Source organism: Ursus maritimus, unplaced genomic scaffold (assembly GCF_017311325.1).
Source record: "Ursus maritimus isolate PB19 unplaced genomic scaffold, ASM1731132v1 scaffold_20, whole genome shotgun sequence".
In the NCBI taxonomy this organism is placed as follows: Eukaryota; Metazoa; Chordata; class Mammalia; order Carnivora; family Ursidae; genus Ursus; species Ursus maritimus.
The window spans coordinates 25546741-25559195 of NW_024424453.1; the positions used below are offsets into that span (position 1 = coordinate 25546741).

The 12455-nt window shown below is 45.0% G+C and overlaps 1 protein-coding gene across 1 annotated transcript in view; it reads right to left on the minus strand.

Moving 5' to 3' along the window:
- Positions 1-817: 817 nt before the first annotated feature.
- IL20RB (interleukin 20 receptor subunit beta) overlaps positions 818-12455 on the minus strand; it is a 42090-nt gene continuing 30452 nt past the window's right edge. The window contains exons 6-7 of the mRNA XM_040636777.1: positions 8757-8899; positions 818-3612 (exon numbers count right to left, since the gene is read on the minus strand). Coding sequence (XP_040492711.1) covers positions 3505-3612; positions 8757-8899 — 251 coding nt within the window. The 3' untranslated portion in view covers positions 818-3504. The remainder of the gene's footprint in view (positions 3613-8756; positions 8900-12455) is intronic.

Below are 12455 nucleotides of genomic sequence, written 5' to 3' on the forward strand. Positions count from 1 at the left end.
AGGGCACAAAGAAAATAAAATATATATATGCATATTATATATGTAAGATATATATATTATACACACACACACACACACACACACACACACACGTAAAAGACGGGGAGAAGTAGCACAGAGGCTAACCAGACAAACTGAAACTACAAAACCTCCGTAAAAGGAAAATAAAGGCACGTCTCCGGGAATCCCTGGCAGGACAGGAGCCTGGCAAGTGCGGAAGGACTGGACGTGCAAAGCAGCCAGTAAAGAGGCTGTCGCAGGTGCCCGGTGGGGAGAGGATCGCAGCTGGGGCCAGGGATTGATGGCAGTGGAGACCAGTGCCTTCTGACAGAGGTATTTACATTTACCGGTATTCTTCACTGATATGACTGCATAACAAGACTCAACATGACTGCATAACAAGACTCAATTGAAATGCATTCTATTCATCTTTTCTGAGAATTCACTGTACCATAGCTTTGCTCTTTTATGTGTTATTATGGACTCATGACATTTCAAATGTACTGATGTCAGCCAACATCCTCATTTTGATGCTCTGTCCCAACTTTGGCTGGTGGAGACCCTTTTAGCTTTCAAATGCCCTGGTTATTTCAAGCTTTGCTTCTGCCCCAACAAGGTGTTAGGTGTTCTGAGATTGCCCCATATTCTTGTGCCCCAGACCAGACATGGAATCAGACATTGTTCCAAGAAACTCTGGTTCCTTTTGGGAGAGAAATAGCGTTAGAAACCACAATGTAGGCATCAGGGTGCATTACGCGCGTTATGGGGTAACATTGCTACTGGGCCATTTTGGGGGGACAAAAAACAAAACAGGAAAGAAAAGAAATATATTTTTAATTACGTGTTTTATGAAGGCATGACTTCATATTGATATGCTCAAATCAATTCTAACAACACATTGCTTCTAGTCAAATTTGTGTCTACAATTAGCCTTCCCTTTCACCAATCCTGAAATCTAGGTTCCTATCTATCAAAATAACCATAATTATTTATTTGCTCTGACAACTTAAGAGAATAGCTCCAAAAACAAACAAAAATACACTATCAATACGCATAGTACAAATACTAAACAAAGTTTTTGTTTTAGACTGCAGACTCCTAAAGATTCGTTGCCAAGTTACTCTGTTCTAGAGGCACTCGTAATCACCCCACCCCACGTGGCTATACAAAGATGTAACTGTGGGCCAGCGGTTTCCATTCACTTTGATTTTGAGGAAGCTGCAACCTGCCCCCACCCCCCATTTTCTGCTCTACCTTTTCATTTTTCATAGGACTTATACACTCCCAATATACTGGATAATTCACTTAAAAAAAGTAATTACTATCGTTATTTGATTTTGTATTATTTTGTTATTCTTTCCCCTTTCCCCCGGTGGAAATGTAAACCTCATGGAGCAGGGGGTTTTCTTCAACTGGACTCTGGCAGCTGTTGCCTGAGGGCAGGGCTGGGAGAGCTGGGCTTGATTCTGGGGGCAGGGGGTCTATTCGGGGTTGAGGGCAGAGATGCGCAGGCTTCCTCTTCTGTTGTACTTATTAACTGTGCCCCTTTTCACAAAATCCTTTAAGTGTCATAAAGAGCCAGGTGATGGGGGTAAAAGGAGAGGAGGCCTGGGGAGTCAGAATATAAACACTCCTAGTGTTTATAGAGGAGGGAGCCCCTCTACTCTGGGGAACTAGCTCAATGTCTGATGCATGGTTGGACCTCAGTAAATGCATGTTTGGGAACTGGGAAGACAACAGAATAGTTGAGAGAAATGTTTATATCCATATATATACCAGCAGAAATGTATGAGCACTGGGACAAATTGTGAGAGGGACGCACACAGAGGGAAATCAAGGGTGATTTCTGGGTTCTAGGCCTGAACAGGTGACAGAGGCACATTAGCCCCAGGGTGGAGAGGCAAGGAAGTGGGACGAGGGAGAGTGATGACCAGTATAGTACTATGGCCTTTATTTTTGCGAACTGAAAATATGTTTCCAGTTTAGGCTAAATATAAAATTAACACATACTCTTCATGAAAAAGTCGAACACAGAAGCGTGCAACATGGTACAAAGGAAAAGATCTTCAGGAATATCATCCTTCTGGAGAGCCACCCCCTGGCTACTTGAGACCCTACCAGGTGGAGAGGGGTTGTAGGCCTCTATCTTGTAGGAGAAACATCTAGTTGAAGTAGTTAGATTGTCCCACCTCTAGGCTGGCTGGAAGGGGCCTAGGAAGTTCGTGTGGAGACAAACCAACTCACAGGCTCCAAAGCTGGGGGCTAAGAAGGGAGGCACAGGCCTTGCCCATCAATCCCTTTGCTTCTCAAGAAACTTCCCTCTCCATTCCTTCTCTAACCCTGACTCTTTTCCTCATCTGGTAGGGAGAGGGGCAGGAAGAGTCTTCCAAAGGTGGGTCTTGTATGAACATGCTAGAAGGGGCTAAGGACACCCTGAGTGAGCTGTCTTAAGGAGGAGAGGTACCCAAAGAGATTTCCTGTGGAGCACGGCCTCCAGGAAGAACCAAGAGCAACCTGACCAGGTAAGGCCTTAGCCAGCTGTACCAGTCAGGGTTCTCGTGAGGCCGGAAGCTGCCTGCCNNTCTTTCCCTGCTCCATCCTGCACCTGGGGTCATCCCCACAACTCTTGACCAATGGTGGCCTTCAGGAGCCTCTCTGAACACAAGGCTGATGATGTAATAGAACCCAAAGACCACTTTTTTGGTTACCCAAGGTGACCCCTTTTTATTTTTAATTCTATACTTTAACAACTGTACAGGTGAAAGGAACAAAGAAAATACCACGTTTATGATCAACATCCTTCTGCATTCTCCTCTCCTCATACACATGCATTCTAGCCGCTGCCTTCAGTGTGCATGTGTTATTTACCCTTCACAATATCTCATGTATGCACAGCATGTCCCATTTTCCATGGGCCTGTGGCCTCCTTCCAGGTCATGTATTGTAGAGCTGGCTGAGCCATTAGCCTCTGCACAAGCATTTGGCTTGAAGGGAAGTCAACACTGTACCCATCCTTCCTTTCCTCATCAAGGTTTCCTCTAGAAGAGTGGGATCTCCAAGCCAACTGGTGTAAAAAGTTTTTATCATTCTTGTTAAAATTTATATACTGCTCCGCAGAAAAGCTGAACCCATCACAATGTGCAGTGCTGCCAGGTTCCCAAAGCTCTGCAAGTGCCAGATATACATAGTGGTTTAACGGTCGTATGGTTAATTCCCCCATTTTATAGATGAGAAAACTGAGGACCAGAGCAACCAAGCCACTTTCTCCAGGGTCATTGAGTCAGTGAATGACAGATGACCCAGTTCTAGAGGTCACATCTCCTGACCCCCACTGAGTGTTCTGTCAAACCAGTCTGCCTCTGACAGTTGCTTCTAGACATTGGTACAGCAGGCTCTTCTTGCTTTTCTTGTCCTTTGTCCGTGGAGGAAAACAGATACAGGGCCTTTCCCCTCATGGCTGTGCCAACCAGATTCTCAGTTTCAACTGGGCCCTCCCCAAGCCTGCTAGATCCAGGCCCTGAAGGGTTCCTCAGAAGACAGCACGGCTGTGGCACAGGCTTCCACCTCTTCCCTTCTGCAGCTGATTAACTTCTGGGGTGAATTGGTTATTTTCTGAAAAAATAATTTTCATTAATATTTATTAGAGGGATGGTAGTAGCAGTAGAGTAGTAGTCACAATTACAGAGAATGTTGCAGAAATCCCAGCTCCTTGATTAACTTTCAAGCAGCAAAAAAAACCCCAAAGACAATTCTAACCCCTGGTTCAGGGGCTTCCAACATTGACTTTGATCATCCCCCAGTTCCCTGACAGCAGATCTCTTGCGGCCCTACTATGTCAGTGCTCCTCTCTCCGGGACACTGACCCACAAAAGCCCAGAAGGCAATTCTGGTCAAGCCTAACCTTCTTCCGGCAGAGAACTCTGAAAATAATGACCTGGATTGTGATGCTCAGTGTGCACCACATGGCAGGGTGCCCAGTCCGGAGATGGGACTCCATAAACAGGAGTCCCTTCCCACTCGTATTCATGTTCCTACCACCTTCTCGCAGCAACCCTGATATGTATTCCTAACCGGCTGTAAAAATGCACCTGTCAACACTTCAGAGGGACTCTCCCCACTGTTCCTAGCCTGCTCACCTGCACCAAATTCATGAGGTTCCTCTACAGTTATTTCCCACGGCCCTTCCCATCATCACGCCAAAGAAGGACACATGGACACAGCAACTAGGCACAACAGGTTCCTTCACCTCTGTCCTGGGAGACATTAGTGTCATGGAGCCAGGCGCCTTTGATCCTTGTTTGTAAAGAGGCGGCTGTGGGGCTCAGTCCTAATGTTCATGAGCAAATAACAGGGAAGGACCACGTACACACAGGGTTCACTGAGGGGGCGTGTCAGCATGGAGCCCACCACCAATTCACTCCTGCTAGTCCCATCAGATCCTTAGGATGACAGCTACCTAAAACTGCAGTGATTATATATGATTATTTTTTTAACTCTAGAGAAGTACTGTCCAATGGAAACATAACTTGAGCTATATATACAATTTAAAGTTCTCCAGTAGCACATTTTAAAAAAGTAAAAAGAACTAGGTAAAATTTATTTTAATAAGGCATTTTATTATTAAAATATTATTTTAACTTATGATCTATGTAAAAATATTAATGAGTTTTTCAAAATCTGTTGTGTATTTTATATTTACAGTACATCTCAATTTGGACTAGCTACATTTCAAGTGCTTAATAGTCACATATGGATAGTGGCTACCATATTGGACAGTATGGTTCTAGAACATGAAAGTAAAACACATAATCTTAGAAGTTCCAAAGGTGTAAAACTGTTGTCCCATAGGTTAGAATAAACTTCAAAGCAAGGTTCAGTTGATTTTTTTATTTGAATTACTTTTCAACATTCAAAAATCAGGAGATTTCTCATAAATGTTTGGATTTCTGGCTTCTTATTTAAAACTTGGAGATCTGGTGGGGTGCCTGGGTGGCTCAGTCAGTTGGGCAACTGACTCTTGATTTTGGCTCAGGTCATGATCTTGGCAAGGTCATGAGACTGAGCCCCACATCAGGCTCTGCACTCAGTGGGAAGTCTGCTTGGGGTTCTCTCTCTCTCCCTCTGCCCCTGCCCAACACACACTCACTCGCTCTCACTCTCTCTCTTTCACTCTATAAAATAAATAGATAAATCTAAAAACAAACAAACAAACCTTGGAGATCTGGCAGCATTGGCTCACATTTCCTACGAGCAACAACATGCTGGAGCTGGAACACAGCTGCATTCTTTAGCTGAAACATGTTTGCTATGGTCCCTACCATCTCTCCCTATCCAATTATGTTCACTGAGGTGCACACTTTTTTTTTTTTTGTACCTGTCTGAGCCAGAGGCATCCGAGCTCACAAACTCTACTTTCTATAAAGTACACAAAGCCAAACTTGGGATGACCCACTGAAGAACGACTAACTTGGGGCCATCTTTATGCTTGCTACCTACATTACAGTGGAATGTGACAACAAAAAGAGAAAGAATAAAGTGAGTCACAGAAAGGAAAGGAAGACCCTCTAGCACCAAAGCCTCCATCCCCATAAAGAAATTATGGATGAAAGACAGGAAAAGAAGAAATACTTTAAAATAGGGACTACACACTGAGCATTCTTGATATAATTTTCTTTGCATATATATTTTTGCTTTAGACTGTTACTTTGTGATATAAATTTGAATGGAAAGAAAATCTTAATGGTGTATTTCAGAGTGCAACCGTCACCAACCATGAAATTATAGATGTAGACATGAAATGTTTAATCCAAACAGATAAATTAAATACTTACAAACTCAATAGGGATTTTTGAAGAATTGTCAAGGATTTCCACTTGGTAATTTCCCATGGTTTAATTGGAAAGATGCGTGGGTTTTGCAAGGAGGGCTGGAAGTTACTTTTTAATACTTCGGAGGATTATCTATAACTAAGGCAAACGTTGAAGTGCAGCTAGGCTGTGCTAAAGTCCAGGCTGAGGCAGAAGAGGGGTAGTGGTGACATGCAGCTCCAGAATCGGTTTGGGATTTAATGGACACTAGTGATCAATTTCTCATACAGCACTGTGGGAAATACATATACTCAGAGAAACTGTCCACTTAAAAAATTGAGGGAGAAACAATAAACATTAAAAAGCTTAGGGAAAGAAATGCACATATAGGCACAGACACTAGAACAACGTAGGGAGGATGGTAAGGAGAACAGAGAAGCAAAACGTAGTCGAGGGCAGTGGTATCTATCTTCCATGGATGAAAGTGGCCATACACTCTTATAGAATATCCTTGTTTCTGGTCTTCTCTAAAATTGTTCGGTTTTCTCCAAAAGCTATATTTAGGGTGTGGCTCATAATGCACTCAGACCCCTAGGAGTTCTTGCCATTTGAGGGCTCTTCTTGTGCACCTGAAATTCTATAAGCAACTGACCCTTTACGTGGTTCTCTCCCTGGCCCTTTGCTCTGTCACTCACTTTGGGTACTGGAAGGATCCTAGTGCCCCTGATCCTGAGGGAGAGAGGAACCTCTGCTGAGCTGCTGAATGTAGACCCAGAAGAAGAAAAATGAGAGACGGTGTTAGGAATGGAATACCCTGTGAACAGAGGGTAAGCATGAGTAACAAAGTTGAGAGGAAAACCACAAAAGGTGACTAATTGATGGAGTTCAGCTGAGGAAGGCTGAATTTTTTTACCACATGTGGAAAAGAAGAGCTGTGACCACCTCAGCCAGGGATGCTCCCCTCCCATTATCATTTTGGGTTGGTCCAGGACCTCCTCTTTGACTGCAGGGTGCGGCTTCTACTTACGGTGGAGGAGCACCAATCAGACCAATCCTCCTACAGATAACAACTTTAAAAACTGATCACAACATAAAGTCAACTTCCTTAAGTCGCTGGCAAGCAACCAAAAGTGGACTCTTGAAAGAAGGTAATGTCACTGGGTGGGTTTCACAGTTCCTTGTCTGAGGGCAAGTGTCTCTTTTGGTGCCATGAACAGTGACAGACACGGGTACAAACACAAAGGTTAGAAAGTGAGAGGACGGGGGTTAAGCGTTAATGGACCAAACATTCCAATTAAATGCAGAGATTATTGGAATGCATTTATTTAAAAACAAATTTTAAGACCAACATAAGCTGCTACAAGAGACATACTTTAAATATGAGGACACAGATATGTGTCGAGTAAAAATATGGAAAGAAGACATGTCACACAAACAGTAAACAATGGAGAGCAATTCTGATATCAGGATAAGGAATACTGCCAGAGATAAAAAGGGACATTTTGTGATGATAAAAGACTCAATCACTGAGGAAGACATGACAACAACGTGCGCCACCAAAATGCAGCGTCAAAATACATGAAGGAAAAATTGACAAACATCGAAACAGACACACCCACACTCCCAGTCGGAGATTCTGCTCTCTCGTTCTCAACGACTAAAAGAACTATACCAACATATCAGAGCAGGGTTATCAAACACTTTGACCCAACTGATATTTATAAAACACTACTCCAACAAATGTGGAATACACATCCTTTCATGGTTCTGGCAACTATAAGCCCTCGGGTTCTTGCTGAAGGGGAAAAGGCCCGCCCTGGCCCCCTGTGTTCGCCACACCACGGGGCCTTCGTGGTTAGCAGTGAACCATTTAGTCTTTCAGAGTGGGCTGGCAGGGCGCTGATGAACCGCACATTGGTAAGCAATTATGGAAGAGGAAAAATGAAATGAGTCAGTACACGAAAAGCCTTAGAACAATGCCTGGTGCTTAACTCTGCACTTAGCGTCAGCTAAAGTTAGGACTAGGCAGAAGTGCTGGAAAGAAACAGAGAGCTGGCCTTAGGCTAACAAGGTGAAAGGGTGTCCTGGAGAACGGATCACAGGGAGGATGACTCCCCCGCGTAGGGAGAACGTGGCCCGCACTCTCAAGGCCATGCAGATATGCCAAGAGTGACTCCTTCCAGAGTGACTCCCAGCTGACGCAGTTCTGATTCTAGTTGCCTCTGAGAAGCTGACTGCTAACTCCCTCTTCCCAGGAGAGAACTGTGAGAAATCCCTGAGGTGACAGGGATGGGTTTGTTTTTGTTTGTTGTTGCTTTGTTTCGTTTTGTGCCGCTTTATGTACTGAGGTCTGGGGGTGGGTGGAGGGCACAGGAGGCAGGAAAATGGAACAAAGGAAGCTGCTGGAGGCCTGCTTTTACTTTTCTCCCACCCTGGGATGGGCTTAGGACCTACCTGCACTGGAGACTCAAACCTGTGGCCTAGTGTCCACAACGCAGGCTTCACACACATGCACTTTCCCCGGGAAACCAATGAAGCTCTTGGCATATGAACTGAATATGTTGGGCTGGAACATACTACAGAATGTAGCTGCTGTTTTCATTATGGCAAGGGACCAAGAATCCTTGCGGGCCAGTCTAGAAGAGTCAGGCCGTGCATGACTCTTGAAATGCCGAGCATTCTGGGTGGTGTAACACACCTGCTCTCTTGGCTGTGCCAGGTCCTAAGGGCAAGCACCAGTGGACTGACGGGAGCCTGAGGAAGGTCACCACTCCCCAGAGAAGGGGATTTCTCTCCCAGCCCCACTGATCAGAAGTGAATTCCTATAAATCCTCTTCTCTTCTCTTTGTGCAAATGCTTGTAAAGCCACAGAATGTGCACCCATGCCAGACTAAGGCTCAAACTACATCTGGTCAGCGTCATGCTGAAAGGAAAAAAGAATACCATTACCAAGGTGTCGGGGAGCACCACCACGGGGCAACAGGAGTACCGGAGCAGCCGGCCCATTTTCCAGACGGAAACGGGCACGACCACAAGGATCAGCATGAGGCCAACAAACGCAAACAGGGCCAGCGTCAGCGGGAGGGTCTCTCCTGGAAATGAAAAGATGAGGGCAAGCTTAGGAGACAAGAGTGAAGACGAAATCACCAGTCCTGGCCTCTCTCACTTTCCTGGAGTTAGCTCTGCACAGCGGCCAAGACAGCAGATGCCAACATCCTGAGATTTGACATATGCCTTAGTGACTAAAATTACTACCATTAAAACCATGATTTTTAGAATCCAGATGAAGGCGTTGTTTCCAGAAAGCCCCAGGGAAGATTAAAATCTTTTTCTTGGGAAGGGAAAGGGAGGAGCATCATGTGTGAGGCCACTGGCCGTGTTAGCTCGTACCTTGGCGCAGCTGCCGGGAGGAAGGCAGAGCGCCAGGACCCTGGCAGGATGAGGGGGGTGCCGGAAGGGAGCCGCACAGAGGGGAGCTGGGCGGTAACTGAAAACAAAATGTGTTTCACAATTTGCTCTTGGCGTTGACTCACATTGTGAAGGAAAATACTGCCTTCAGAAAACTGTCACGTTGGAACTGCGATTTACCGAGCCCCTGCTATCGTTATGTGACGTACCCCAGGTCACAGGGGAGCGTTGGCTGCAAAGCCCAGGGTCACTCTACTAAGTACATGTATCGGAAAGTGCCAAGTGTGAGCATCTGGAGATGCAGATGGGGTGATAGGTTATGTTCCCACCTTTCTGTTCTGTATAACGTGGCTCCCGCAGCCCCTCCGGGTCAGACCGCGCACCCATCACGTAAAGGGCAGCACAGCCAAGGAGGCCACGGAGAAGATGGTGGTATCACATACGTGGCTGGGGGCGCCGTACTTGGTTTCCATGCTTTTGGAAAATACTTTGGCAGCACACATCAAGAAATAAACAAACGTTCGTACCCTTTCATTTACTCCCCTGAGTGGCTTCCAAAAAATAATTTCAAGGAAGGAAACAATTATATGCAGAAAACAGTTCCTAGCAACAGCTGGACTGGGCGACAGGCTCATAACCAGTCTTTCTCTCCACCCAAAGTGGCATACCTCCACCTCCAGGTACGCTCTGGTGTGTTCTGTGTATGGACCACCAAGCACGGACCACCAAGTGCAACTATCTCGTCTACTTGTTGGTAGCCTGTCTCCCCAGCTAGAGGATAAGCTCCTCTGAGGGCAGGGACTTCCCTGCTGCATCCCAGTGACGAGGCCAGCATTTGGCACATAGTCAATGCTCAGTAAGTATTCACTGAATGAATGAATCCGTCAATCAATGAACATCACCAAAAGCGCGTGGAAATGACCTAAAACATAGAAATGATCTAAGTACCCCCAAACAGGAGATGATTTAATACACTATGAGACATCAGCATGGTACCTTAGGAAGTCAGCTATTAAAATGGGAACTGGGATATACACAAACTTGCTCACTACAGCACGCTGTAGTGGCGAGACTGGGAAGCACAGAATATATGTTAGGAGGAGGATGGTTACATATATTTTGGCACATCGATAAATTCACTTATTATGCAACTTCTTAAAATGAGGTAGACCACATCCCTGCTGGCATGAATAGATGTCCACAATATGCTTGTAAGTGACGACAAGCAGGGGCAGAATGGCAAGCACAGCACAGTCCCGTTTGTGCCTGTGGGCACTGGTACCACAAATGACTGCAAGATTAAATGTCAAACCTGCCCGAGGAAGCCTCCTGAGTGCTGGCGGGGAGAATGGAGAACACGTGCCTCTCACTTTACATACTTCTGTGTTGTTTGCATTATTTTTTTTTTTTAAGATTTTACTTATTTGGAGCGCCTGGGTGGCTCAGTCAGTTAATCGTCTGCCTTCGGCTCAGGTCATGATCCCTGAGTCCTGGGATCAAGTCCCACATCGGGCTCCTTGCTCAGCGGGGATCCTGCTTCCCCCTCTGCCTGGCTCTCTCTCTCTCATTCTCTCTGACAAATAAATTAATAAATATCTAAAGATTTGTCAGAGAGAATGAGAAAGAGAGAGAGAGAGAGCACAAGCAGGGGGAGCAGCAGGCAGGAGCTCTGCAGGGAGCCCCATGCAGGGTGCAATCCCGGGACATCCTGAGCCGAAGGCAGATGCTTAAACCACTGAGCCACCCAGGCGCCCCTGTGTTGTTCGAATTCTTTAACAAACTTGACTTAAATGATTTTAAAATTAGTATAAAATAGTAATCAGAAAATCCGTGTGGAAACGTGATGAATTTGATATTTGTGAAAAAGCAAGCACAGAGTGTGTGTGCTACACGACTGCAACGTGTGTGCATACATGGACAGTGAAGGAACGACCATGCCACCTTGCAGAGCGATTTGGGAACAGCGGTCCAAATTCAAATGTGCATGCCTCTGACCAAGCAGCTCTACCTCCAGGACTTTATCCTTCAAATATATACACACCAGCAAAATGATCCATATACAAGGCAATTAATTAAAGCATTGGCTATAAGAGCAAAATATTGGGAAAAAAATGAAACGCCCATCAATGAAGGACTAGTTAAATTTGTTATCCATCCACACAACTATATACTGTGACGTTGTAAAGAAGGATGACAAAGTTCTTTATCAATATGGACAAATCTATAAGATCTATAAAAGCAAAAAGGACAAGATCCAGAACAATGCATAGAATATGCTACCATGTGTGCTAAAAAGAAGGGAAATATATTTATAAATATTCTCATTTACTTGTTATGCATTTAAAATGCTTTAGAAGGACGGGCGCCTGGGTGGCTCAGTCAGTTAAGCGTCTGCCTTCGGTTCAGGTCATGATCTCACGGTCCTGGGATCGAGCTCCAGAGTCGGGCTCCCTGCTCAGCAGGGAGCCTGCTTCTCCCTCTCCCTCTGCAGCTCCCCCTACTTCTGCTCTCTCACTCTCTCTCAAATAAATAAATAAAATCTTTTAAAAAAATATAAATAAAAATCTTTAGAAGGATATATAAGAAGCTAATACCTATGGGAAGGGGCTGAAATTGCAAAGATGGGGAAGAATAGAAAGGAGATTTTCCATATATATCTTATATTTTTTTAATCATACGAAAGCACTACATTTTTTAAATAATAATTATTTAAAGATGAAAAAGTTACACACAAAAATATCAGTGGTATTTGAGCAGCAAAATCGTGCGATGTGGGGTTTGGTTTTGTTTCATTTCTTTTCAAAGGATTTGTTAACACCATAGGGTTTTATGCTATAAAAACTTTAAGGGATGGGGCGCCTGGGTGGCCCAGTCAGTTGAGCGTCCAACTCTTGGTTTCAGCTCAGGTCGTGATCTCAGGGTCCTGGGATCAATCCCCGTGTTAGGCTTTGCTCAGCTCAGAGTCTGCTTAGGATTCTCTCTCCCCTTCCCTCTGCCCCTCCTGCTCATGCTCGCTCTCTCTCAAATAAATAAATCAATCAATAAATGTTAAAAATTGAAGGGAGAAAAATTAAGCCAAACAGGAGGACTCTGTAGACTTTCCACCAGGTCCCTTCCAGAGGAAAGCAGCAGTGATATACAGCGCGGGGCCTCCTTGCAAGGTCTGACTCTCATACCCCTGGCTGCTTCTCTGGCACCCCAACCCACCCTGGTTCCCAGGCCATTGCCATCAGGGTAAAC